The sequence below is a fragment of the Notolabrus celidotus genome, chromosome 16, assembly GCF_009762535.1.
Source record: "Notolabrus celidotus isolate fNotCel1 chromosome 16, fNotCel1.pri, whole genome shotgun sequence".
In the NCBI taxonomy this organism is placed as follows: domain Eukaryota; kingdom Metazoa; phylum Chordata; class Actinopteri; order Labriformes; family Labridae; genus Notolabrus; species Notolabrus celidotus.
In genome coordinates this window covers 10,428,016-10,450,456 of record NC_048287.1, presented here as the reverse complement: position 1 = coordinate 10,450,456, position 22,441 = coordinate 10,428,016, and the positions used below count along the sequence as shown (strand labels likewise).

At 40.4% G+C, this 22,441-nt stretch overlaps 1 protein-coding gene across 4 annotated transcripts; it reads left to right on the top strand.

Annotated features, from left to right (window-relative positions):
• The first annotated feature begins 256 nt into the window (after positions 1 to 256).
• On the top strand, positions 257 to 22,166 carry LOC117827690 (trafficking kinesin-binding protein 1-like). 4 transcript variants are annotated; one of them, XM_034704348.1, is made up of 19 exons: positions 257 to 644; positions 2,425 to 2,673; positions 4,031 to 4,225; positions 7,663 to 7,739; positions 7,871 to 7,987; positions 8,419 to 8,519; positions 8,649 to 8,754; positions 8,851 to 8,929; positions 9,066 to 9,196; positions 9,283 to 9,357; positions 9,453 to 9,590; positions 9,796 to 9,872; positions 12,289 to 12,537; positions 12,714 to 12,991; positions 14,365 to 14,483; positions 15,024 to 15,231; positions 15,343 to 15,448; positions 19,025 to 19,150; positions 19,381 to 22,166. In XM_034704348.1, the coding sequence occupies exons 4-19, from the start codon at positions 7,689 to 7,691 to the stop codon at positions 19,973 to 19,975; spliced, it is 2,556 nt and encodes an 851-aa protein (XP_034560239.1). In that variant the 5' UTR covers positions 257 to 644; positions 2,425 to 2,673; positions 4,031 to 4,225; positions 7,663 to 7,688; the 3' UTR covers positions 19,976 to 22,166. The 4 variants fall into 4 exon arrangements, with proteins under 4 accessions (XP_034560239.1, XP_034560238.1, XP_034560237.1 ...); XM_034704347.1 differs by having other exon boundaries at positions 258 to 393; positions 12,711 to 12,991; positions 19,381 to 22,165; XM_034704346.1 differs by having other exon boundaries at positions 258 to 644; positions 12,711 to 12,991; positions 19,381 to 22,154.
• The last annotated feature ends 275 nt before the right edge of the window (positions 22,167 to 22,441 follow it).

Below are 22,441 nucleotides of genomic sequence, written 5' to 3'. Positions count from 1 at the left end.
ATTATGACTCAATTTTAAAAAAATAGTTGCACACTCTCACATCTCATCCATGATGTATCATTGTTTGTATCGCTCTATTATGACACTGTGCTTGCTCTCAAGTTAAATTTAATTTAATTCAATGTCGAAATTGAGGCCTTACTATTTATAGGTATACTAGATTGAATACAGACACAGAAACTGAATTTTAAACCTGTCTTGGTTTTTAGGTTTAATTGTGGCTTTTATTTTGAAGGTGATGACCAGAAGTCTTGTTGTTGGCTTTCCGACTAGCTTCACAGCTGTTAGGGAGGCTCCGGAGAAAGTGAGAGACAGGAATCAAAGACAGAGAGAGATGGCTGAAGGGCAGGAGGAGAGGACCGGGTCAAGAGCGTCTTTGGAAACCAGCCTAAGGTGACCTTCATCATCCGGATTATCAGCACTGTGAAAAGACTCTAGACCGGAGAAACAATACAGCGACCCACCCGGCCTGAAGAAGACACGCACTCACGTACAGCCTGACAGAGACGGTTTTTGACCTGCTCATCCGAGGAGCATTCATCAATAGGCTATCTGAATCATTTCTGCCTACAGTATCTTAGAACTGCACCAGATTCCGTTTTGGTCTTTTAGACTGAGAGGACTTGGGTCAGCCTCAGCTGAGTGTGAGTGGGGCTCTGTGCCTGTTCTACTTTCTCTGCTTTCACGAATGAATGATTTTAATGGCGATGTCATACAACATAAGGTCAGCTGATCATGTTCTGGCACTTATTGTCCGCCTGTCAGGACACGGTTTATGAAAACCTGGATCCGCATCCGTGACGCGACCTACTGATGCAGATGAAGCCACGCCCTCAGACAGCATTCAAGTAACATTGTTTATGCCCTATGCATGAATGAACTCTAGCCTATTTACCAGGGAATACAGCCGGCAGCAGCATCAGCAGCAGCTAACAGCACTCACTGCACGACAGTAGTAGTATTTTTTTGAATGTAGGGCAACCTGTAAGCTGTTGGGCCTTTCAAGTCATAACACTGGACAGGCTCTTTGCTTTTTCTGTAGACAGCCTAACAACACTTTCCTCATCAGATACTGTCTAAAATTCAGTTGTCATTACGTAATCATAAAAATGAGAGTAATAAACAGTCTGTTTAAACGTAAACGTATGGAGGCCAAGAAATATGGTTTAATATACCATCCATCCTCATGGTCCTGGTTTGCAGACCTGAAGATGAAGACTCTCTAAGTAGAAGTTGACAGTAGGCTATATTGAACTGGTTCAGGGTGTTTTTTGGGGATAGATAGGGTGCATGAACTTTAATCCCAAATCTGCAAACATGTTGACAGTTTCATTGGAAATCTCCTTTTACCTGCAGATTATGTTATTCTGGGACTGGCCTTTGAAAATTGTAATGCAGTCTAAATAAGTTTCTTCCTTGAAATAAGTCCATCAGAGAGTGAATACAACATTCAAACTGCCGCAATATGGAAGGATGTCCCAAGGTTGCAGCTTTACCATACAATAGACAGCAAAGGCTGTAAGTGTCTAATCACCAATATACATTATTGTGTTCATGCATGTGCCTGTCTGCTACAGAAGCGTTCTGTCAGGTGCTCTCATCCATCACCAGGTGTCTGTAATCTACAAAGGACAAAGCATGTATGCACACACACACATGCTCTTTGACTCTATTTATATCCTGCTACGAGATGCACCGCTGGCTGTTTGATCCGTCCCCTTGTTGAAATTCATGATCCAGATCTGTGTTGTGTTCACTGACTGTAGTCTGCTGTACACCTGCAGTAAGACAATGAACCCTGCAGAAAGAATACAGAGATCTGCAAGGTCGCTGTGCATGAGCACTGCTGTATTAACTTTAAACTCCAGTCTTACTGAGCTACATCAGCAGTCTCTGTTGTGAGGAAGAGCTCTCTGGGTGACTTTATTGTCAGGAGATGAGGGTTGCAGTGTTGCCCAGTGAGTTAGCAGTTTGTTCCATAATCATAATACACATATAAGCTGCATTCTAACTGCAGAAGTGGCTCAAAAAATGAACTCCTCTAGCCCATGAGCCAGTTTTCTGTAGTTGTATGCATCTCATGTGTTCTCATGTTGGAGAAGAAGAAGAAGAAAAACAAATTCCTCTCAAGTACACTCGCTTAAATAGCATACTCTAATCGCTCTTAACCCCCATCTGCCTTCTTGCACATTTCCCAACAGAAGGAAAGTAATGTCTGCAGAGGTTTGCTGGTGATTTATTCAGCATGCTGGCAGGCAGCACAGTGCAAACTCAGCAGAAGCACTTGAAGTTAAAGACTCTGTAGGGAGAGTGTGGTGCATTGATTAGTCTGGACTTCCAAAGCACATGTATTGCTGTTCAGTAAAGGTCTGTTCTTCTCCCCCTCTCTCCATGTATCTCTATCTGCTGTCTCCTGTCTGTCAGGTGTGGACCTGCTGATCTAGTGGAGCTCCAGCTCCAAAGGCCGATGGCCCTCGTTTCTCCCTTCCAGTGAGAGGTGAGCCAAGCTGGCCTCCCCGGCCCCCTCCCTGCCCCCCGCCCCCGACCTGGACCCAGACCCAGACCCAGACCCTGACAAGAGCCACGCCAATGAAGAGCAGTATGTGAGCGAGGGTGAGGTCCCGCTTGACCCACAACCAGTGCCTGACTGCAGGGACGCTGAGACCATCACAGGTGCGTGTATTTATACAATAAAGTAAAAATATCAACTGGGTTTTAAACAGGCTCAACAGAAGCTGAGTAAAAATGTTTCCCAGCTTAAAAGGATTGTATCCTCGACTCAACTGAAACATGAAAATCTCTAAAAATAGCTGCATAGTTTGCACATGACAGCATTCATATAAAACTCTAATTTCTTTCCTTCCAGCAGGTGATATGCAGCGGGTGGTTTAATCTTTTTTCTTTCAGATTATATGTTTCTTGAAGCAATCCTTCTCTAAGACCTTGTGTCCCCAATAGCCTCATTTTAGAAACTCTCATCAATTATTCGAGTATGAATATTTAATTTTGTAAATTGTAAACGTACAGCTAAGTGCTCTTTAAAGAGTTTGGTATCAAAGCAGCAAGACTATCATAGCTTATGCATTCACATTTGAATGTAGCCTGTAGTAGTTACAAGAAACCAAAACTGCTCAATGAGTATAATGTTGTAAAAGTCCCATTCTTGTCTCTTATATGAACTTAGCAATGAACTCATTATCATCTCTCAGTTATGACTGTTCATTAATAACAGATATTGATCCACTATCCAAATGAGTTGTTCACATAAGCTCTAATATCTGATTGTTAAAATAGTTTGTCTGCATGAACCAAAGTATTAATCGGTTTCATTCTGGCAGAATTGAATGAGGAATGAAGTAACTAAAGTTTCTGTTACTATATAAGGTTTTTATTCAATATATGTCAAAATAAGTGTTGATCATTTTTTGTTTTGTATGAAATTATTCCAATGTGGCATTTCTGAGTCATTTTACATGCAATTTCTCATTTGATTGCTGCTGTTATCTTTTATTTGAATCGCAGTGTTGATCTCAGCATCCAAAACCCTGAATCAGTGAGGCCGTATTTAAACACAGGCTTTGACTGAACAGAGTATTAGGCACCACCTGACTGCACCACACAGGAATTATAAAGTGTAGTGACTGATCATTTGTCTAAAAGACTCAGTAAATAATCAAAATTTCAAACGTTAACAAAACATAATCAAGGGGTCACTGATGCACCATGGGGATGTAATGTACGCAGGGAAAAGAAGTCCATGCCAAAGTTCTGCGTTTCTTAAGATTTATTTTCTTGAGGGCAAACAAAAGCACATAGAAAATCATGGCTCCTGCTTCTTCTCTTAAGCTGGTAAAAAACCATAGGCCCACCCAGGTGCATGCTGGTCTTCTACCTACCTACCTACCTACCTCAAAAACCTCAGGTGCTACTTAAAAAATTGTAAACTAAATAGACAACTAAATACAAAAATAAACAAATAGCTCCTACATAAAGGTTTCAGTTAGTGTCTTCTTTTCATCTTTCCTCTCAGATGTGTGTAACAGTACTGACCTGCCAGAGTTTGAGATCATCAGTCTTCTAGAGGAGCAGCTGCCGGTATATCGGTTACGGGCTGACACCGTCTACGGCTACGATCACGATGACTGGCTCCACACGCCCCTTGTCGCTCCGGACACCAGGTTTGACCTGACCACCGAGCAGATTGAAGAAACACTCAAATACTTCTGTAAGTCTCCTCAGAGTTTAAGCATAACAATGGTGTGATTGTGCACAGTATCTCTGTCTGCCCTGTATCCCTGATGCTTCCTATTAAGCATGAAGAGCACAAGCATCTCTTATTACAATTTCAGACGGTCAGAATGAGGCACAAAAACAGAGACACTCAAGAGTGAACTAGGGGCAGTCTAATCTGTGGGACTGTCGTGGGAACGACTGGATTACAGATTATATATTTACTCACCTTGTTATATGCTACTCTTTATCTTTCAAGCTGTAAAAATAATCTGATGACATTTCAGGGAATTTATATTTGAATTTTCTGACCCAACCCATTTGAAGTGAAAATTGAGCCTGTATTAGTGCATCTAAACATGTCATTTCAACCCAACTGAGGACATAAATCCACATACAGCACAACAAAGGGATTCCACGCTTACTTATTTAGACCATATCACACAGTATTGGAGCATTTTTTTGTCTTTTAAAATGCATTCATAATGCTTTATGGCTTTACAAATAATGCTTTGTGATGCACTATTTCAAACAGCCATAAAAATGTATGATGTAATTAAAATGAATCAAAAGCTCAGGTGTCATATGGATGGTTTTTGATGTCATCAACTGCAGGTTGACTGATCTGGTTGGTTGACTTAGACAAAGCTAAGCTGATGTTTTCTGTGAGTGGTAAACAAACGCTAATGCATGTTTTATGTATTTAAAATATAAATTAGAATTGCTTGGCATTTAAATGCAGACAGTTGCAAGTTATATCTTTTTGCTTTACGAAATTCAAAGTAAAAAACAAATCCATTTTGTCTAATATTATTTACCCTGTTAAGTAAAGAGCTTGGGTGCTCTAATGGACCATTTCAACTGTGTTATTTTGTTCTGAGCTCTTAAAAGATCAATATGTTCTCTGATGATGAAGGTCATCTTAGTTTTCGTTCCCGCATTTCAATGTTAATACAATAGCTCAGAGGTTCTATGAAAACAGAGATGAGGTTTGATGAAAGAGCTCAGTCTGCAAAAGCTTTATCACGAAAAAGGATGTTACTTTTTTCAAGGGCATGAAAATACAAGTCCCAACTAACTGACATGAAGTCTTTCCTACAGCTGTTTGTATAGCTTTATATTTTCTTCTAAAAGCATGTTGCTGTCATTTACCATCATCGATGAACAAACACTGCACCAGTTAATCAAGACATGTAGAGTAAAATATCTTTAGTTATTTTAGCTTGTATGAGTTTGTCTGTTTCTTAAATTATATTTCTCACTTTTAACTACACCTGACTAATTTGAACCTTGTAGTATGGCTGAAATTGTAGCCTCCCTCCACAAGGTGGTGCACACTTTAATGTTAATTACAGGTATAGCACTCGAAGGGCCAGGCTTTTTGTGTGGTTTAATCTGTTGTTGATGACGTCATATGATCAACATTAATATTTTGCTGATATTTGGTAGGTTTAAAGAGTTAGGACTTTTTTATATTTTTTTGTGTATTATTTAATCTGCATTATATCATATTTGTGGCCTCTGAAACTGCCTAACGTGATATGGTATCAGTAATGGTATAATAAAGATAGTAGTATTCAAAATACAGAGTAAGGCAGTCATTACACTGATGGGATAACACTCAACTTAAATCTGAAAGGAAATTTAAGGCATCAGAACACCTTTACTTATTTTGAAGATAGTATTAAGAGCAACCTCTGTTTACATTTATCCCTCCTACCACATGAACCTGGTTTCTGAGCTTTTGGTATTCATATTTTCTTTATGTGTACATTGTTATGATTTAATTATGTTATTAATAGATATTATTTCAGGACTCTCAGTGGACTTGTTAAAACAGATGTTCTAACATCAGATTGTCTCCCCACTGAATGGGTCCTTGTCAAGACCAATCAATCATGTTACTGTTTAATCTGAGCGTCACACTGACAGTTCTGTCAAGTTAAGAGGAAGTGCATCCACTGTTATCAGTTAATTGGTTCCCTATTTATTGTATTTCTCATTACTTGTGTGTGTGTGTGTGTGTGTGAACATGTCACATCTCCACATCCTCATTTGTAGCTTGATTAGTGGTTTAAAGTAAGAGTATATTTCTTTTTGTGGATGATGATTGCAATGGTAACTGTGGCCAGGGGTAGGTAGATATTCAACTTCACAGAGATGAAGAGAGAGGAAGAACGTTGTTGAAAGAAAGGTGGAAAGAAGAGAAACGTGGGAGATCTGTCAGCACTTATAAAGTGAGAGAAGAGCTTCTCTGATTTGGCTCTCTCATCCATTAAATCAGTATACTGTACCTCCACTTCCGCCTCACCTCTAACTCGGCAGCTGTAGAGCTTTTATCCAAAGCGCTCTCTCTCTCTCCTCTCTCCCCGCCTCCCTGACACCAACTCACAGGGGCTGCCATGTGGGCGGAGGGTAACACAGCAGCCGCGCAGGAGGAGGAGAGGGAGAGAGGGGAAGTGAATGGACCAGTGTTTGGACAGGTTTTAGTATCTTTTTATGGGTCATTATGGAGCTTGAGGGAGAAATGGACAGCAAGAGCCGGATGGAGAGATTAGAGAGGGATGAGAGTGAGCTGAATGACTGGTACTATAAGAAAGGTAAAGGAGTAGTCTGTTTAAAGTTGATGTTTACTGTCGTAGACTGAAGTGCATGCTCACATTCATTGCTTGAAACATCCTTGTTATCAAATGTCTAACTGAACTGTTTTTTCAGTATCATTTTGGGTTCTCTCACCAGAAAACATGCATTCTGAAACAGTTCTGTGTTTCTTGTTGAATGGTCTCACACTAAACCTTGTCTTTAGCTCTTTCTTCTCATTAAGTGGAGACCCGCTGACTTTGAATCTCCTCTGTTTTGACATATCAGCCAGCAGAGCACACACGCATGCACACACAAATCCTTACAGCCCTTTGCTATGCCTGAGTGGATCAGAGTTTGAATACTGTCTTCTCTTTGTTTGCTAAAGAGAAAGTAAAAGGTGATTAACGAAACAGCAGTTAAATTGTTGTGTGCGGGTCGTGCTGCTAACAGGATTACAGAGGTTTGCACAATGTATTCAATAATTTTGTGCAGAATGCAATCGAGTAAAGCTCTGAAGTCAATAAGACCCTCAGGGCAACTGAGCTAAATTCAGTGCACCATGGAAAACAATTACTGCTCTATCATACACTAACATTTAATCAATGATGATGGAAGTGTTACAACCTTTCAATGACCCATCTTAGAGGGGGACTTTTTCAGCTGTCTGTGTTACATAATGTTGTGTTTACTATTCTACACTTGTGTTTTCCACCACAACTGATGAGGAGATGAGAGGTAATTTAAAGAAGAACCTGCAGCTTTCATCCAGTAACTTTTTCCCCTCTAAGTGATGTAGCTCTGCACATTCTTCTCTCTTACCCAGTTTGTGTTTTATAAATCTGTCCACAGTGCTATGTGCAGACAGAGTGGGCCAGATGACTAAGACCTACAATGACATCGATGCAGTCACACGTCTTCTGGAGGAGGTGAGATTATCTTCTTCCCTCCTGTGTATTCTGTGTGTGATTCTAGTTAGTACTAAAAGGTATTTTGAAGCATTTTCAAACATGTCATTAATCCCCTCTCTCCTTTTCTTTTGCTGCATCCCAACCAATAGAAAGAGAGAGATTTGGAGCTGGCCGCGAGAATCGGCCAATCTCTTCTTAAGAAAAACAGAAATCTGACCGAGCAGAATGACTATCTGGAGGAACGAGTGGGACAAATCACAGAGGAGGTCTGCTTACACATGCATGCTGATACAGATAAATCTGGCTCTGATTCACTAAATTGTTAGTTTAGCTATTAACAGCAGTTGTGTCATACTTAGACTGTAAAATATTGTAGAATAACATCAGCAGAACTTTCTCCATGACTGCTGAAAAAAGCTCCACAAGAAAAACAATCAGTAGAAAAGGTTGTTTATTTAGAGTTAGTGTCTAAAAACTGAGCTAGTCAATTTGAGTTGTGTGTAGTTGTAGTTTTGTTCTGAGATCTTGAATAGTTATAATTATTTTGTCATTTTTAGCCCTTATGGAGAAACTGATAATAGAAAACATTTTTATGGGCATGAAGATATCCCACTCACATCACATACTTCTGATGTGGTGCTGTAAACATTTAAATGTTATCATGCACACACATTCAACAATATTAATCTTTTTCCAGGTGGCCCAGCTTCACCATGAGCTGAACCTGAAGGATGAGCTTCTGCAGTTTTACACCAATGCAGCTGAAGAGAGCGAGGATGAGACTGGCAGCTCCCCAACGTTAGCATCATTTTTTATTTTAACTAATACAGCTACATTTTTTAATTTTGTATCTTTTGGGTGGAAGGGTCTAAAAGTAAACCTAGATGGCTGGCAAAGTCACTCACACTTTGTTTTGTTTTTCCAAAGGGGAAAGAAAAGTAAATTGGAAAGTGCCGCAGGAGGCTTCCTGAGTGACACACTCCAGAGGAAACTCAAAGATCTGGAGGAGGAGAACCTGAGTCTCCGCTCAGAGGTATCTTCAGATACACAGTAACAATAACACACATGTTTAATGTAAGAACATTGGTTGATTGGGCTGTATTTTTGAACCATGGATGTGCTCACCCAGGCTCACCATCTGAAGTCAGAGACAGAAACGTATGAAGAAAAGGAGCAGCAGCTTGTCAACGACTGTGTTAAGGAGCTCAGTGAGTCCTCCCCCTGTCTGTTGTATGACCCCTGTTTGTGTGCATGTCTTATCCTTAATCCTAGTTTAGTTTGACTATTCTCTATTCTCTTTGTGCCTTCAAGTTTAACCAAACCCTTTCCTTTCTGTCTGATCAGGGTTGTCCAGTCTTCAAATCTCCACCATAGCTGAGGAATTAGCTCGTAAGACTGAGGATGCTTCGCGACAACAAGAAGAGATCACACACCTCCTCTCTCAGATAGTTGATCTGCAGAAGAAAGCCAAATCTGTAAATGCATTGATCTCATTTCAACTCAAAGTTGATTGGTCTTATGTCCTGTTACTTTTTGCTAATTGACACCTGTGTTCTTCTAGTTTGCAGTAGAAAACGAGGAGCTTTCTCAACACCTAGTAGCAGCTAAAGATGCCCAAAAGCAGCTTACAGTAGAGGTAACATCCTCATAATTGCACTTTTTTGCCAAGCTGATATCAAGCTGTTTGACTTGATAAATTCTTTAAGTTGATTTTAATTTTCAACCCGACAGCTACAAGAGTTGGAGGAGAAATATTCAGAGTGTATCGAGATGCTGCATGAAGCCCAGGAGGAGCTGAAGAACCTGAGGAACAGGAACTATCCTGCAGGAACCCCTCGACGCTTCCATCCTCTGGGGCTGTACCCAATGGTGAGGGAGTGTGCCTCTCTTTGTGTGAGTGTGTGTGTGTGTGTGTGTGTGTGTGTGTGTGTGTGTGTGTTTGTGTGTGTGTGTGTGTGGGGGTGTGTGTGTGTGTGTGTGTGTGTGTGTGTGTGTGTGTGTGTGTGTGTGTGTGTGTGTGTGTGTGTGTGAGAGTGCATTTGATCCATTCCCATACCATTTGTTTGTGTTTCAGGATTCTCTGGCTGCTGAGATCGAGGGAACAATGAGGAAGGAGATGAGTCTGGATGACCCTGAGTGTGAGGAACAGAAGTATGTATGAACTCAGTATCACACTAATGAATGCAATTTATTTTACAGTCTGTTCATTTGACATGTCCAGACTTTCCCATAACTTGTCAATGGATTGCCATGCATGTGGCACCATTAATCACCAGAGGATGAGTTTTAAGACTATATCAGCAGCACCGCCACATCTATTGTACATATTTAATCAATCAATCTTTATTTATTTAGTACCAAATTCCAACAAATGTTAACCCAATATGCTTTACAAACAGAGCAGGTCTAGACCATACACTATGATATATTATTAACAAAGACCCAACATCAAGACAGGATAAGATCCAGTCCCATCTTACAGACAGGACTCAGTCTGATCTCATCTTAATCCACCATGAGCAGAGCACTTTGCAGCATTTAGCAAGTTACAGCAGCAAGGAATATTGATGCGGAAGATAAGAAGAAGAAAGAAGAAAGGTACTTTATTGAAATAATATAACTATAACTAATTATATAATAAAATTGAAGCTTTAATTCTTCTTTTGGAATTTGAATTAAGTATTTCAATATTTAAAGGTGGATTGACAGCCCATTTGGACAGATATTTAACAGTATAGAGCAAGTTAACACTTCCTTTTGGTTTCAAAAAGAGGCCAAATGAAGTGCCTTGAACCAGCATTATTTCTGATGGCCTGCAGGGGGCGAGTCAGCTTATTCCAAAAAGAAGTCTGAATGTATGAAACCAGATAACAAACTAGGTGCTTCTCTTTACATTAATTTTCAAACCTCTCCTCACCTGACTAAGAAATCATTTCCTCTCTGCCGTGATGAAGGATTTACTTATTTCTTGAATGCACTTGAAGGAGACGAGGATCAAGGAGAGGAGAGAATCTAACAGTTTACAATGCTGTGAGCAAGTAAAAATATTGATACACATTAGAACTGTGAACAGGATATTATAATCACTAATGTGGTGGTGTCAAAGAAGTCAGCAATTTATTTTTTGTTTTTACTTTATTCATCAAGAAAATTGTTGTTAACTCACATAGCTCTGTGGTGTTTTATTTCAAGTAAAATACACAAAAATGAAGAGCCACATAAATCATACCAAATAACTAGGATGTGTTAATACACTAGAAGATTTTAAAGAAAGGTTAAAAGATTTGAATCAGCAACTGAAGTAATGGCACTAATAATGAGCCATGTTTAACAATTTACCTACCCCAATGAACGAAAGGTTCTTTGTGAGACTTTTATATGACTAAGATATCCATGTAAATGTGAAATAAACGTAAATGTTTTAAATAGTTATTAAATAAGGGGTCTCCTAGAGATTTGTGCTATGGGTCTGACAGGTGAGACTGCTGTGCGGCTCATCACCAGTACCTGACATCGATTCTGACTGACACTGTGTAACATAGGATTTCTCATATGCCTCCTCTTTCCTTGTATTTCCTCCTTGTATCTCTCTTACAATTCCTTCCTGGAAAGAGCCAAAACACAAGGAAATGAATCATGTGAGGAATATGAGGACACAAATTAGAAGCACCCACTGACCCTTGTTTTCAGTTATTCTTTTTTCCTCTTAAATTTTATGGTTTATGGTTTCAAGGGTTTCCAGTGCCCCACTCTTTTCATTCAGTGAACAATGTTTCCATTTGGACAACAACTGACGATAAAAACAATGTTGGGCTTAGTTAGCTGTTATGACTAAGTTGTCTATTGACTGTTATATAGATGTAGCAATATGTCTGTTCAAACACAGTCACTTCTGGTTCCTAAATGACGATTATTTTTTTTTACCTACTGTAAACTTGTCGAGTACTTGAAAAACAAATGATAATGACATCAGATGATTACTAGTGAAGTAAATGTTTATACTCCAACACCTTAATTAGGATGGAATAAAACATGCCAGCTGCTTAGCAATATTGTTATAGTTAGCATGTTAGCATATAGCTCAAACCACCACTTCATCCAATTCCAGCCTCACAGAGCTTGTTGCATGGCTGTGGACTCAAATATTTCAAGCTTGACGTAAAGACAAAGTTATGATCAGCAAATGGAAAAGGAGAGGATAAATGTAACCTAGCTAGTTGTAAAGCACACTAAACACTAAAGCAAATATCATTTTACTAGCCGATGTTAGAGGCTTTAGCTAAAATAAAATTCAGGTTAGCTTATTTTAATGACAAGAAATGAATCCAAGCAGAGTTGAATAATTATTTAACGGGAGCTAAAATATGGCATGGATAAGTCTGCATGTGGAAAGTTGAGCAGGCGTCCTAGCTAATCCAGAAGGTGTTGCGTAGTAATGATTTTTTATGTTCTATTGCTCATTGTTTAACCCAATAGCAAAGCAACCCAGGTGTTAAAGCAAAAAAAAATAATACTCCACTAACTGCATACTGTATTGGCTAATACTCTTGTGTTTGGTTGTTTTCAGAACTCATAGGAAGAGAGTTTTTGAGACGGTTAAGACCGTTAACCAGACCGTCCGTCAGCGCTCTCTGACCCCAACCGGCTCCAACATCCCCGGCTCCAACCAGTCTCTGTCAACACGGACATCACCCCAATCCAGTGGCCTGTCCACCCCTCACTCCACCATCTACGGATGTGACGTCAGTGGGGACAGCGTTGCTCTTGACAACCGAACCCAGAGCATACTGATGGAGGAGGCATCAAACCAGGATAAGTAAGGCAGAATCTATTAAATTAGATATTATCAGACATTGGTGAAGAAGTATGTTTTAAATTTGGCTGGCTCTGAAGTTGACTCATACAGATTATTCTATTTGAAGGGCACTTCGTTAATATTCAACTTAACAACCTGTTTTTAAAATATTCCCTTGATTTCTGTCCTGGCAGCAGCACAGAGAGCCGAGAGAAGAAAGCATCTGGAGCTGAGGACCTGCGGCTTGCCCTTCGCCGCCTTTCTCTGCGGCGACAAAACAACTTGAGTGAGAGGCGCTTCTTTGAGGAAGAGAGGGATCGAAGACGGGGAGGACATGGCGGTCTGCATGATGCCCTGGGCCAGGAGAGTGTTATGACTCCCTCAGAAAGCATCATGTCCCTTGGTAACCTCCATGTTTGGGCCTCACGAGGGCCCTACCTCCCTGACAAACTCCAGATCGTCAAGCCACTTGAAGGTGAGGGAGACAGAGAGAGTGGGAAGGCCTGTAAGGTGGGGAGGAAGTGGGAAGGTGACAGACACAGAGGTGTCATGACAAAGAAAGGGAACAAACAGGGCTGGGGGACAGAGGTGGAGAAGAGACGGGACAGTTGGCTTGCTCATACACTCGAGGTGGAAAGAGAGAAAGGCTGGGGATGGGCGAGGAAGACGGGGGCAGGGATAGAGAGGGAGAGAGGGAGAAGGTGGGCGAGAGATCGAGCTGGCAGCGGGAAGATGAAAGCAGCTATAGAGAGGAAAGAGAGGCCTCTCACACTAATGCTCTTTAACTCCTTCTGGTCTCTGATGCACCATCACAAGTCAGGAAGTTTTGCTTCCCCGCACAGCTATTACAAAGACACACAGCCCAGAGGATGGCTGTAGACGGATACTCACTTGTATTAAAACAGAAAAAGAAAAGTTTGTACCACAAATCTAGATCTTTGGATTTTAACTAGAGGTAGTAAGTATATGACCGATATCCAGTAGGTATGATGTCACTGTGTGTGTTAATGGAGTTTACCTGATACATCATCATTACCTTGGGGGTAGCCAGAAGTGATCTAAACAAGCTGGAACCCTTTTAGGAAAGTAGAACTGATGTGGTTCAGTGTTGAGTTGACCTTAAAGATGGCCTAAGCTGCCCTCTGCTGGTAAGCATTGCAATTTTAAAGCACTCCCCACTGTTAGATAAGCTAACACCACTCTGCCAAAGCCCTGCCATTTTTCTCATCTTATTATTTCTATAGTCATTATTTGTCTGTATGTGCTTCTTTACATTTATTTTGTATTTTTTATTTCCATTTATTTTTTGATCATTTGTTTGTTCATTCTGTAACTGCTTTCCATCTTTGTTTCGGCTTTACAAAGCTTACTAATAAAAACGTGCTCTAATTTTCATTGTTCCTCCATTTCATTTATTTTATATCATTATTTTCTGCTCTTCATCACCTTTAACTTTTCGTTCTCAATACTTTTACAAAACTTTCTCTTTTAGTGTTCTTATTAGACAGAAAAAAGTACAATAAAGTACTTGAAGTTAATATTGACTTTTCCATGCCTTTGCCATGTTACCTGCAATATTGACTTTGATTTATTTGCAACATCTCATTGATATGATCTGTCAGTTTGTCCCAGCACAACAGTATATGAAATCACAATGCATTTCTTATAGTTGAATAAACCGTGTTTTACCTGTGACTGTAGAGGCCTATAACCAGCTGTCTTAAAGTACAACTTTCTTAAATGGTTAGTTATGACAAAAGAACCGGTTACATATAAAGTGTTCAGCATGAAAAGTCAAGTATTTGTGTGTTTGAATACATTGCAGTTGTACTTTTCTCTCTTCCCCAGGCTCCGCCACTCTGCATCACTGGCAGCAGTTAGCCCAGCCTCACCTTGGTGTCATCCTGGATGCTAGGCCCGGAGTTGTGCCAAAAGGCTACAGACCCCTGGAACTAGAGCTGGAACAGGTTTGTGAGTGTGTGGGTTAAGTGTGAAGTTTCTTAAAGCTTATTTACAGCATGGTTTGGCTCATGCTGTAACAATTTTGTCTTTCCAACTTTCCAACCTTTATTCCTGCACACATAACTTTGACTAAACAATAACGTAACGAATGTATAGGGCACTTGTAAGTTTACAACTTCTTTATTTCTTAAATTACAGTGAGATTTATTGTATTTTCACTTCTAATCGAGTCCAATCCTTAAGGTTATTAGTAATAGCTGCAGTTGACTACGTTTGAATAGTGCTTTTCTTCATCATAGCAAAGTAACTGGCCATCTCTATTAAACTTGGAGCTTTTCTCAATTGTTTCAGCAGAAAAGGCAACATAAATGAAATATTTACTGACCAAAACAACTGAGGGATAGTACTTGAATCTGTTTGGTTCAATTAAAATTGCTGAATTGTTGATATTACTCCAGTTAATAGAAGTAACATTGTAACACTACATCCACATATATGTATCTGTAAAAAACTGAACTCCTTTCCATGCGCTGGTTTTTCTTCAGGTTTATCCATGGGGCGGCTTGGAGGAGGATGAACCAGGGGAGCAATATTTCCAGAATCTACCCACCTCATCTGCAACCGCCTCACCAGCTGTGCCCCCCACATCCAGCATCAGTGACCCTTACCTTGGGCAGCCCCCACCTATCCTCCCTCTACCATCTCCACCCTCTCCATCACCATCTCCTCATCTCAGCAACACTGACGTCCTAGGTGAGTGCATACCTTACATTTATTCATACTTAAGATATCATAGATATCTGCGGAGTACTGTGATTCATTTTTGTTGATGACTGACTTTGTCGGTGTTTGTGTGACCTGCAGCTGCATACTACCCTGGTAAATGCATGGCCCACACCAGCTCTACCTACACCTTTACAACCTGTCGGATCCTCCATCCAACAGACGAGCAGACACGGGTCACACCAAGGTAAGCAAAATAAATGATCAGCTGTTTCTCTGTGATTCAAATCATTTTAGTGTCAGCTTTTGCAAAGTGATGATTCTGAATTTGATGTTGAACTTATTGTTGCTGTTGGTTTGGGAAAACTTATTTGAGATACACGGAAGGTCATGAGAGTGACAGACCCCCCTTAAAGCCTGACATATGGGAGGGGATGTGAAATGTGAGAATGAAGGAGGAGGAGAGAGAAGTTTGTGGGAGTGCTGGAAGAGGTGCGGTTAGGGTGTGGTCCTGCTTCTGACACTTTCAGGGTTCCCACGCGTCCTGGAAAACCTGGAAAACCTGGAAAACAGTTGACCAGTTTTCCAGTACTGGAAAACACCTAGAAATAGGAAAAAAAAGTAAAATGTCCTGGAAAATCACATATAGTCCTGGAATATTATTCCAACATGGCTGCGTGCGACCTGACCCGATTAACAAAACACATCCCCATTCATTGAAAGCTGAGTGCACGCTGTGCTGGAAAAGACAGCGACACTGCACAACTTTTTTCACATCTTTTCTCCTTCACTTAATTGTTTAGTTTTATGGTACATGAACCTTGTAGAGTGCTCTTTTGATTCAAAGAGTCTTATATTTAAGTTATAGTGTGACCAGCGGAGTCAGGCAGAGAGCTTGGGGGTCTGTGCCTCACAACTTTCTCTGCAGGCTGAGAACTCAATTACCGTACTCTAGCTCAGTTGTTCTCAAAGTGGGGTCCTGGGACCCCTGGGGGTCCGTGAACCATAGCGTGGGGGTCCATGAAATCATTTGAATAAATTTCTAATAAATTATAAAATTGTGCTGTGTCATTACAAAACAGCATACACCATTGTTATGATACCATTTGGTGGCTCGAAGGGATATGTGAGTCTTGCTACTGTTAATTTTCTGAAAGCGTTTCAGATCAATTACTTGAAAAGTATAAATGCTGTCATGTTGAGTCCACAAAGAATGAAATGACCCTCTGTTTTAAAGTATACAAGTGGTATTTACTTGATTCAAATTGAAGTGTTATCTGTTTATCACTATGGTACTGGTCTGAAGTATTTACATTGATACGTTTTACAATACAAATAGTTCCAAGGGAAACTAAGAGTGCAAATGGTAGTAAGCATGTGCTTTAGTGATGGGAAGTTCAGCTCCTTTCAGAGAGCAGGCTCTTTTAACTCGGCTCCCAAAGAAGAGCCGGCTCTTTCAACTCCCGAACGGCTCTTAATTTAGGATCTTTTGGAGCCATATATTTAACCTTAACTTTGCAAAAACTGATGGTTTGTGTTGAAAACCCTTTTACGTAAGGTGTTTTTATAAGAAGCCTTATAATTGCCCAATTCTGTGCATTTATTCTGTTACAAAACCATTCTTACCCGAGGGTAAGATTAGGGTTAGGGATATGATTGGGCATAGGGTTAGGGTTGTGATTAGGGTTGTGATTAGGGTTAGGGTTAGGTTGTGATTAAGAACCGTACCAGAACCGTACCAGAACCGTACCAGAACCAAACCAGAACCAAACCAGAACCAAACCGAACCAGGAACGCACTTAAGCAAACAGAAACAGAACCAGAACCAAACTCAAGCAAAAAGAACCAGAACCAAACTCAAGCAAACAGAACCAGAACCAAACTCAAGCTAACAGAACCAGAACCAAACTCAAGCAAACAGAACCAGAACCAAACTCAAGCTAACAGAACCAGAACCAATTTAAGTAAACAGAAACAGAACCAACTCAAGCAAACAGAACCTGTGATTAGGGTTGTGATTAGGGTTAGGGTTAGGGATAGGGTTGTGAGTAGGGTTAGGGTTGTGATTAGGGTTAGGGTTAGGGTTGTGATTAGGGATAGGGTTAGGGTTGTGATTAGGGTTAGGGTTAGGGTTGTGATTAGGGTTAGGGTTAGGGTTAGGGTTAGGGTTAGGGTTAGCGTTGTGATTAGGGTTAGGGTTAGGGATAGGGTTGTGATTAGGGATAGGGTTAGGGTTGTGATTAGGGTTAGGGTTAGGGTTGTGATTAGGGTTAGGGTTAGGGTTGTGATTAGGGTTAGTGTTGTGATTAGGGGTAGGGTTGTGATTAGGGGTAGGGTTGTGATTAGGGTTGTGATTAGGGTTCAGGTTAGGGTTGTGATTAGGGTTAGGGTTGTGATTAGGGTTAGGGATAGGGTTATGGTTATGATTAGGATTAGGGTTAGGGTTAGGGTTAGGGTTAGGATTAGGATTAGGGTTAGGATTAGGGTAAGGGTTTGGGTTAGGGTTAGGATTAGGGTTAGGGTTAGGGTTAGGATTAGGATTAGGGTTTGGGTTAGGATTAGGGTTGGTATTAGAACCTGAACTAAACTTCAGCAAACAGAACCAGAACCAAACTCAAGCAAACAGAACCAGAACCAAACTCAAGCAAACAGAACCAGAACCAACTCAAGCAAACAGAAACAGAACCAACTCAAGCAAACAGAAACAGAATCAATCAAAACAAAGTTTTGCTGTTAGCAGAGCTTGGGCTCAGCACTGTGAGAGCGAAGCAGCAAATGGAAAAAACTGGGAGCTGATGCTTTATAGTGAATCAGAAGAGCCGGCTCGCATCGAGAGAGAGCCGGCTCTTCTGATTCACTATAAAGCATCGGCTCTCAGAGGCGCAGCTTTTGATCATGACACATCACTAATGTGCTTAATCTGTGTTACAATTATAAGGGGGCCTTGGACAATTTTCTCACCTGTAAGGGGTCCCTGGCTCCAAAAAGTTTGAGAACCCCTGCTTTAGCTAGCAGGAGTGCAAACTCCCGATAGTGAAAACAAACAGGACAAAAAGAGCGACACAGCTGCACAGAAACTCCACGTTGTAGACATCACTGATCATAATAGACATCGCCATGCAGGAAGACAGTTTACATTTTTTTAAATCTCTGAGAGATCTTCAAATACAGAGTGCGTCTTTACACCGGTGCGATTTTTTCAGAGTTTCCGGTAACGCAAATAAAAAAACTTGACATTTGCTTTGTTTTATTTCGACCACTTAGCAGGATGAATATCATGATTAAGCAGGTATATTTTGAGTTTGAGTTGAGTTGAGAAACATTTGTGGCCATTTTTGTCATTCAGATCTATTTAGGTCATTAAAGCACTGATCCTCTGATCATTATTATTATTTAATTATTTCAGTGAGGCAGCTTCCTGATTCCTTTGCTGACTCTTTTGTTTTTTTCTTTGCTCATTTTATATTTTTTGAGAAAAAAGAAAGCTGAGATGTTGCCCATTATTGTTACTTGGTTGCACTAATAAAGTGAAGTGCTGTACATCTGTGGTTGCATTATTCTATTATCTATTTGCCATAATTTTTAAGTATGTAAGAGATGATTTCATTGATAGCCATAGACTACATGTCATACCAGCTTGATCATCAATGAAAACGTCCTGGAAATTTCCTGGAAAATGATCTCTGGAAAAGAGTGGGAACCCTGACTTTGCTACATAGCATCACATCATGTGTGTAAAATTTAAGTTTTAGTAGTGTCTTTATATTCAGTTTCTTTTAAAGTCACTTTGATGTTTTGCATTTAAAAAAAATCTATTTTACAGTCTAAACCCAGTCCCATCATCCTCCTCCTGTGTGATGACCAGCACCCTGTTGGGCACTCCAGTTGCTACACCCTGCACACCACGCAGGCTCGGTCTCAGGCCATCTGAATCCTCAACTAACCTCAGGCACAGTTCCTTCTTCCTTGTTTAACAGTCAGAAGGTTGTTGTTGAATGACCTTTATAAAGCCAATCATTCTGTATCACACTGAGTTTGTTGTAGCTACCTTTAAAGATCTTTTTGTCACTTGTCTCAGGGGTAATCTAATACAAGCAATACAAAGCATAGAGTATTATTTTGAAATTTTACAAGTCATTATGATGTTGACTCTACATTTTATTTCCCTTGTTTGTGCAGAGATGCAACACGTACCACCAGCACTTCCTTAGGGTTAGTGCGCCTTCTCCAGGAGAGAGGGATCTCAGCAGCAATGTATCACCAGAGTTCGAGTCTGGAGCAGGGTCAGGGCAATGGAGGAGTCTTATTCAGCACCTCCATTGCCCCTAACAGAGCACCAAACCCTGACCCTCTGCGCCCCTCTACTCCTCCCAACTCACCCACAGGAGAGGGAACGTCTGCTGCCCCAACCCCTGCAGGATTTGACTTCAAGAGCCCCTCCTATGACAACTTCCTGGCCTCCAAACCAGCCCGCTCAATTCTGAAAGAGGTGGCTGGGCGGATGAGGGGGAGACAGAGAGGAAGGGATTGTGAAAGCCAGACAGACGTAAGCGTGACAGTCCACAACCTCAACTTGCTGGACAAGGTGAAGCGACTGGGTGTGGCTGGAGCTTCAGGGGGCAGAGCAGTGAGTCCCAGCCCCATCCTGGGGCCCCTGGGCGGGCTGCGCAGATCCGGCTCCCCTTTTGGGCCTGATGGAATGAGGAGGAACCGGAGTTATCCAGCCATGGTTGGTGCCAGCATGGCCATGAAAGCCCCGGGACCCCAGGAGTAGTCTGGTCTGCTGCTAGCCATCAGGCCAAGTAGGAGCCAGGCAGGGCCAAGGGCTGATTAGTCTTATAGAGTCCAGACATGTCCATATTGTACATCTAAAAACAACATGTCACAACTAACCAGTCTTATCACTGCTGGGGTTCAAAACATACACTGTCCACTTTTTAGAGCTTTAACGCGGTGAATCACGCCTGAATTAGAATTAAAAAACTTAACGGCAGGTTCATCCGCAACCGCAACCACAAAAGCTTCTTTTTGTATGTAGCCATGCAGAAAGTTTTGGTCTTTATGTGCCCATGTTTTGAGATATAAAATTGACTAACTAATTTAACTTCAAGACTTTAAGAAGGAAGACATTTTTGGCCTTGCTCTGTCCAAAAAAAAAGAAAGTTTAATTTCGTGGCTTAAAAAGTGATAGATGGTTTAGCTATTTCTACAGCAACTCCAATCAAAACTACAAGTTTTTCTTGTCATATTGCGTAACAATGTTGGTGAAGTTTGACCATGATACATTTAACGTTATAATGAGCTTTAGAGGAGCTGTTTAGTAGTTATTTTCATTTGTCGTGAGGCTCTGTTCACCTTGCTTCAGTCTTATGCTAAGCTAATTGCCTTAATTATTTACCTCCATATTTCACAAAGACTTGACAATTGTATCAATTTTCTTACACAACTCAATTTAAATGAAATATTTTAGGATTAAACAAGTTGGAACTGTTGACTACAGTGCAATAGCAATATTAGAAAAATTATAATTCCTGTTAAAATGTTAGCATCTCTTGCTACAGGGCTCTATGGGTTAGTCTGTCAGTTCGTCCGTCCACAAGATTTTAGTACAGATGTAAATATCTGAGAAATTAATGGATATACTTGCCATATAATGTAGTTCAGAAGCTTGGGTCCCCTTCAAGCTATATTTATGATAACTCTGGAGGTTCTTTGATTTTTTTTTTTTCCCAATGTCATTATTTCACAACTTTTGACCTGACATTTGTTTCATTCAACTGTCTGAAAATTTAAAAAAATCCCATCAGTCTCTTCTGTACTCAAGTTTTACAGCAACTTAGAATATCTTAATAATCTAAGATCTAGATGTTCAAAATGTACCCACAAAACACTTAGCTACATGTTCAGTATGTTTGAATCCCTGAGCTGTCACTACTTTTTGTTATTTTTGGCACAGATATCTGAAAATGTGGGCACATAAAACCAATTTAATGTCTTTTCACTTAATGAAATTACCTGTTAAAAAGGGAAAATCTCATAAGAGAGCTATTAAAAAATCTGTGTGGTAAAATAATAAATCAATATATCCAACTGCTGTCCACTCACATCCCTGCTTTGGAGACTGAATCTGCTGGCTAGATGTTGTACTCCCATTCTTGCCTTTTTGGAAACACATCCACAAAATCCCGGACACATCCAGACACACACTGACATACTCTGCTCCCTGTGGCACTGGTTGGCTCTTTGTAGTCGCTGTAGCACTAAGTTATGCCTTTCTTCCTCTATTATTGGATAGATTAAGATCCACATTTTGTAAACATTAAAAAACACCAAATACATTAAAATATGCCTTCCCTTCCCTTCCCTCACTTCCTCCGCTCAGTCTAGTCTTTACCTAAACACCTCCTGAAGTGATTAGCTCAGAGTCAACAAGTCACTTTCAACAAATCATTGAAAGATTTTGTGTCAGTATTAAGATACTGGTTTAGTTTCTAATTGGCCATTAGACAGGGAAGAAGATGGTGCTTCCAGTGAACTGAACAGATCAATACACTGAAGCCGCAGCTCACAGAGAGGGAAGAGAGACGGATGAGTGATGTGATTGTTGTTAATCAGCTGTCGTGGTCAGAAGCTTTCGGACAAATGAAGCAATATAGTGCCTGGACCATGTGTGTTTGAAGATTTCTGTTCTTCGTGTGATGGGTTCAGAGTGGGAATGAGCTGTTGGAGCCATTTTTACACTTTGGTTTATTTATTTAAGAAATCCTATGAATTTAACTAAATTATGTCATACATGTGCTCACTGTATATATAGGTCTTTTTCACTAAGTTGTCAGTAATGACATAAAGAAACTGTTATGTGTAGTGCTTAACCAAGAACAATACATTATTGTGAGTATTGGGGAGAGCATGTAATGAAGGCTTTTTCCTTTTTTTTTTTCAAATAAAATTTCAAACATAAATGTATCTTGTTTTGTCCTTGTGTGTGTTTCCCCTCTAAATGAAATCATGTCTCACTGAAGTCTGAGGCACTCCTAAAACAAAGAGTTCCCGACAGGAAATCATTATTAGACCTCCTCCAGCAGATGGTGCTCATGAATAACTCAGCCTGAAAATAGTTGGCATGTGAAGTACTCTCTGTTTAATCTGTCCATCTACATCAGCACAGTCATTATCCATCATTCACCATCTGTATCCCTTTTGCTATGAGTGATATAATGAGGGCAGCTTATTAAACCTC